General features: G+C 57.7%; 1 protein-coding gene across 2 annotated transcripts in view; it reads right to left on the reverse strand.

Moving 5' to 3' along the window:
* DISP3 (dispatched RND transporter family member 3) overlaps window positions 1–5,526 on the reverse strand; it is a 59,560-nt gene extending 54,034 nt beyond the window's left edge. The window contains exon 1 of one of the 2 annotated variants that reach the window (XM_007980568.3): window positions 1,295–1,684. In XM_007980568.3, coding sequence (XP_007978759.3) covers window positions 1,295–1,483 — 189 coding nt within the window. In that variant the 5' untranslated portion in view covers window positions 1,484–1,684. Of the gene's footprint in view, window positions 1–1,294; window positions 1,685–5,113 lie in introns of those variants that run through there. The other variant, XM_007980570.3, reaches the window with a different exon arrangement.
* Between the last annotated feature and the right edge of the window lie 474 nt (window positions 5,527–6,000).

Below are 6,000 nucleotides of genomic sequence, written 5' to 3' on the forward strand. Positions count from 1 at the left end.
GGTTCTTCCTTCCAGGTTTTGGCAGAGACACAGTCTCTGCTGGTACACATGCCAGCAAGCGTGACCAGCCTGGAGGTGTAATATAAATAGCCTGCTGCTGCCCATCAGCTCCTCCACCCCCTTGGCATTAGTTCCAAACCTTCGCCTTCCTCACCCCCAGAGCGAACCAGCCAGCAGGGGCTCTGCTGGGCTCCACCTGCCTCCTCACCAGCAGTGTGACCTTGAGCGGGTGACTTGACCTCTCTAGCCTCAGGTCATTCCATTGTGAAATGGAATCAGAGCACCTCCCTCCTGAGTGGTTATGGGGATCACATCAGTTAAGGTCCATGAAGCATTTAGCACACAGCCTGGCATGTGGCTGATGTCAGAAGGGGTGCAGGGGAGAGGACTGGAGAGATGACAGCAAGCCGCATTTCACCTCTGTGCTGGGAAGGGAGTTGTTAGGTTTACTGGCTGCATCAGTTCGGTCCCCTTCCCTGGTGTGGTTTGGATGCTTCCCACACACCCAAGGAAGCCAGCCCAGTTGCCTGGGAAGATACCTGGCCTGGGGATTCTGAGACTCAGGCTCTGCTACCAACATGCTGTGTGATGCTGGGCAACTCACTTGCCCTCTCTGAAGTAACTTCCCCATCTGCAGAGGCTTCTCATATCCTTGACCTTTTACAGAGTTGTCTTTCACACGCCAAGCTTCACAGCTTGAGTCCCATTCCAGACTCTCACGGGGACTCAGCTCCAGCCCAGCCATGGCTCAGAAGCCTTGGGTACCCAGACCAGGCCACTGACTGATAAACGCAGGTGAGGGTACTGCCCTTCACCTCTGGCCTGTCTGGCAAAGGAATTTACATTCTTTTGAAACCCATCACATAAACAGGTTTCTCGATAAGAAAACATTTATTGAATGACAGTAACCAAAACAATTCAGGGTACTGGGCAAAATGGGGGTTTTTGCTTCATTCAGATCAAAATCTGATCCCAGCTTGGCCTCTTCTCACTGTGTGACCTTGGGCAAATCTCTTCACTTCTCTGAACTTTGCTTTTCCCATACATTAAATGAGGATGACAATTCATGTGCCATGAAATGGTGGCAAGGCTTAAGACAGTCCACGTAAATGCTTAGCACCTGGCACACAGTAGGTATTCAACACATGGCAGCTATGATTGGTTGGTATTTTTATCACCAGCCTCCCATTGTAAGGCAGAGGACCTGAGGCCATCAGCCATGTCTGGTGCCTGTTTCCAAAGAGCTTTGACAACACACAGACACATATTCCTCGCAATCCTCCCGCCCGTGTACCTTCCAGCTGGTGCAGAGTGGAGAGCGGCTGTCTGGTCTCCCCGTGGCCAGGCAGAGAGTGAGCTCACTGGGGGAGGCTCTGCTGCCATCCCTGGACTGGTCCCGCAGCATCCATGCCTCCAGCCTTTGTTGGGCAGCTGCAGCGTGAGCCGTACTGTCTGCCCGTGAAATGCGACTTGCGGAAAACATGCATATTTGTGAGTTGGTGCATGTTTCTATTTTGGGCCGACACTGCTCTCTTTATTTATTTTCCCCGGGCTTCGATGCTTTGGAATTAGCTTGGAAGGGTGTTTTGACAGACTTTGACACCTCTCCCAGCTCCTTTGGCAAGACACTATGCTTGGGTAGGGGGAGGGCAGGCAGAGAAGAAGAGGATTTCAAACGACAAGCCCTCTTCCTTGGCTAGGACTGATGGACAATCCCACACCCCTGCCTCACTGTTCCAGCCCTCTGTTTCTCCATATTTGGGTGTGGGGAGGAGTATAAGAGGGGTTCAGGTGGGGAAACAATTTCAAAGAGTGGGAAGGGAATCAAAAAGGCTAATCACTGAGCTCCCGATTTGAACAATGCTAACGTCATTATCAACACCTATAGTATTGTTATTGTCAACCATCACTACTACCACCCCCACCATTTTGGGGTGCCTACTTTTATTGCTGGCAGTGGGCTGACTGATGGCCCTTAGGGACACCACCTCCTTGCTCACCATCTCACTTGGCTCATCTGTGAAGGCTATTTTTGCCATCCCCAGCTCATGGGGCTATGAAAAGAGGCTGCTCGGCCACATGGTGGTCATAGCTGTCTTTCCTCTTGTCATCAGAACCTGGCCAGCAACCAACTGCCCATGGGCAGTCTACTTGATTGGGTCCAAGGACATGAGGCTGATTGCAAAGCCCCTACTCACTGGGCAGGACCTCTAAAGCTGCTCTCAGCTGTTCCCTTCTCTGTGGCCATTTACAACCAGCCCAGTGTCTGCCACTTGGGAGGAAGGACCTTAACTCAGACAATTCCATCTGCCTTTGATGACTAGGGGAATAGGGGGTGGGGAGGATGGGAAGACGAGGGAAGTAGGTCTATACTAGCAGAGAAAGGGGCTTAAACCATCCAAGGACCTGGGGATCAGGAGATCCAGGTTTAAATCTTCTATTCATTCATTTGTTCATCCACTCATTCATTCACCATACATTACCAGCAGAACCGGTGGCTTATGCAGAGGATATATAGACAGTAGAAGTAATGCCTGTCCCAATGAAGATTGCATTTCAGCAGTATGACCTCAGGAGAATTACTTGACATCTGTGGTCCTATTAAGGAAATCATCTAAACTTCCCTCACTCAGGGAACAGGATGACTTCACTAGTGGTGGGTGCTCTAAGGAAGGGGAAAGGTAGGATAATCTTTGGGGTTAGAATCACAATTTTCAATCCCACCCACACTCAAGAGACTCACTAGAGAATCAATGTTCCAGATTATTAGGGCCAAAAAGTGACCCTACAGGTCACCTCAGCCAGTCTTTTAACAGATGGGAAGCCTGAAGCTCAGAGAAGGGAAGTAGTTTGCCCAAGGGCAAACTGGGAGTCTGTGGTTAAGCTTGGTCTAGGATCCAGGTCCCTCACTTCCAGTCCAGTGCTCCTTCCACCACACCATACTGGGACTGTTCTTCTTTCAACCCAGTTTCTGGAGTTGAAGGACAACAACAAGAGAGGTGTCAAAGGGCAAGCCAGGTCACGGCTACCAGATCTCATGGCTAGCCAAATCTCCAGGGGGGTTCCAGAATGCTTCACCCAAAGTTCTTAGCCCCTTGGAGAGATCACTGGGGCTCTGTGGCATCTGGCCCTGGAAAACTTCCTGGGGAGGGGAACAGAAGCTGCTGAGGCCACGGTGGAGGGCCATCAGATTTCCAAAGAGAGAGAAACAGGGACATGGAACCTGCAGTGAAGAAGGCAAGTCTGAGAGAATGGAGTCAGCTCCCCCTAAGGGTCAGCTGGGCCCACATCCCAGCGAAGACTGGGTCAGGCCCAGCCTAAGGAAAGTTGGGGAGAGAAGCGAAGGCAGTGGGGAAGGATGACTGGAAAGACCAAAAAAAGAGGGGGTGTGTGTGTGCGTGTGTGTGTGTGTGCGCGCGTGAGAGAGAGAGAGAGAGAGAGAGAGAGACATAAACCTGGGGGAGGGAACAGAGCAGGGAAACAGAGGGTACAAACAAAGAATGCAGACCCTGATTGTACATCTGTGTGTCTGGACTAAGGTTAGAGGAAGAGGAGTGAGTATTGGGGTAGAAAAGCCAAGCAAAATGGACCCTGGGCTGAAAATGCAGATTCTGTAAGGCACCTGTCCGGGCTGGGCTTCTGCCCGCAGCTTCCACGGAGCCACAGCCTCCTCCCTCCCTCCAGAAGATCCCCTGGTTCCTTGGGAGGTGTAGTAGAAGGTGGGAGCGGGTGTTTGCTCTAAATCCCCATGGTTCGCCCATAGGAGCAGGACAGTGTGTGTGTGTGTGTGCATGCGCGCGCGCGCTAGGGGTGGGAGCGTGTCTGTGCTTGGGAGCCTGAGCGGCTTTGTGAGTCACTGGGCATCGGTGGGAACACCAGGTGGTGGGCTCTGGAATCTGGGGCTTAGTCAGTGAGTCCGGAGACAGCAGCCTCGAGTGTGGAGCGGGGGCGAAGATGCTGCCCAGGTCCACAAACGTGTGTGCTTGTGAGATCTGTCTGCCCACGTGCGTGTGAACCGTGGGTCTGTGTGGATTGTGTGCGCCTGAAGATTGTGGGTGGGTGTGTACTTGCGCAAGTGGACTACGAATATGTGTGTGGACTGTTTTCCAGTGGTCTGTAGATATGTGTGTGCGCGTGGATGGGTGTGAGTGTGCGTGTGGACTGTGGGTGTGGGCGGGCTTCTGAGTTTACAGGCGGCCGCGAGGCGCTGTCCGCGGTGCTGACCCGGGGCGTGTGCCGACAGAGACCTGCGCCCAGTCTAGCAGTGGGTGGTGGACAGCGGGAAGCTGGCGCCGGCCGTGGAGCAGAGAGGGGCCGAGAAGAGGAAGCCCCCAAGGAGGCGTCTTCCCAGCCCAGCTGCCGGCCTCCCCAGGGAGTTGGGAAAAGTTCTTCCGGCGGTGGGGTTGGCTCCCGGGACGCGGCGCCCCTTTCGCTGGGACTCTTCCCTGACCCTCAGCGCTGCCACTGCCCGGCTGCCCACTCCACCTCCACCCTCGTTCGCGTTCTCGGCAGAGCCCGGGGACCCTCACGCGTGCTGATTCCATCGCCGGCCCGGCCCGCCCCAAGCCCCCACGCGCCCTCCCCGGCCGGACCTGCAGCCAGCTTAACCGGGAAAATGTCCCTCCGAGAGCACGAGTACGCTAGGTAGGGGGTGAATGGAAGGGGTCATTAGCCTTACTCTGTCCCCTCCCTCTGCTCTAGCATGGCCGAGAGACCGATCCAGGGGCGGCTTCAGACTGACGCTCAACTTTTATGGACCCAGATATCCCCCAGCGGGGACGAGCAGGGGCCACAGGTCGGAAGCCTTGCCATTCCTGGACATCCAACATCCAACTCGTCTTGGCCGACCGAGACTGCTGCAGTCCCGCGGGCAGATGGTGCGGAGCTGGGGCCGGGTCGCGGAGGGCAAGCTTGGGTTCTGTCCACCCCTGACCGGCCTTCCCGGGGGGCTCCGAGGCCCGCATCCCGGGCTGGCTGGTGAGCGGGAGAACTTCGCGCGCGGCGACACGCAGGTTGGGATGCGGACGGCGCGGAGGACTTCCCCCTCCTCCTAGCAGTGCATCCCCCAGCCCCGAGACCGAGCCCGGATGGCGCCCCGCGGCCGTGCACTCACCTCGGCCGGCCGAATGGGGCTGGGCTGAGCCGCCGGCGTCGGGGGGAGTGCTCGGAGGGTCGGGAGGCTGCGGCCACCCCGCTGCGCAGACTCGTCTCCTCGCGGGAGTCGCAAGGGGAAGCTCCTCGGAGCCGCAAGAAGCCGGGGTTCCACGCTCTGCTCCAGGGCAAGCAGACCGCGGGAAGCGGCGCGCGAATCCCAGTCACCAGCTCGCAACCCGAGCACTCCGCGCCGCCGTCGCCTTTTATTCGCCGCCCGCCTTTGTTTGGGTCCGGGCTCCTACCATAGGTCGCAGGGGTGTCCGAGTCAGGCTCCGGAGCCGCGCCGCTGCCCAGCCCCTGGCGCCTCCTCGGGCTCCGCGCTGTCGCGCCTTGCGTCCGTGGCCGGCGAGAACCTGCGCCACGCCGCGAGCTGCGGTCTCCGGGGCCAGCTGTCTGGCGCTGTCTTCCCCGCCGCTCCCCCTGCCGATCCGCGCGGTGGTTCAGCCCGGCCCTGGCGCCCGCGGACGGGGAAACGAACGCGGCGCAGCGACCCCTGGGGGTCGGTCCCAGCCCCTGCAGACGGCCCGGGCCAGGCCCCCTCCAGCCCCGCCCCCGGGTTTCCTGATTCCCAAGTCTCTCCCGGGCCTGCGCTCCTGCTCCTCTCCAGCCAGCCCGCCCAGCCTTGGCAGGTCACCAGCCTCCTGGACACTCGCGGGCATCCCCGGGCGCCCTCCGGAGGGAGCTGCCAAGCCCAGGCTCCTGGCGCTGTCCCTTCCTCGTTTGTTCTTCAGTTACCCCTCTAGCACCAGAACCCGGAGCCTTGCCAGCCCCTGGGACTGGGCATCCCTCCAGCTCTAGCACATGGCCTGCCTGACACCCCTAGCCAAAGGGCCACAAGGAGAAAGA

Source organism: Chlorocebus sabaeus, chromosome 20 (assembly GCF_047675955.1).
Source record: "Chlorocebus sabaeus isolate Y175 chromosome 20, mChlSab1.0.hap1, whole genome shotgun sequence".
NCBI lineage: Eukaryota > Metazoa > Chordata > Mammalia > Primates > Cercopithecidae > Chlorocebus > Chlorocebus sabaeus.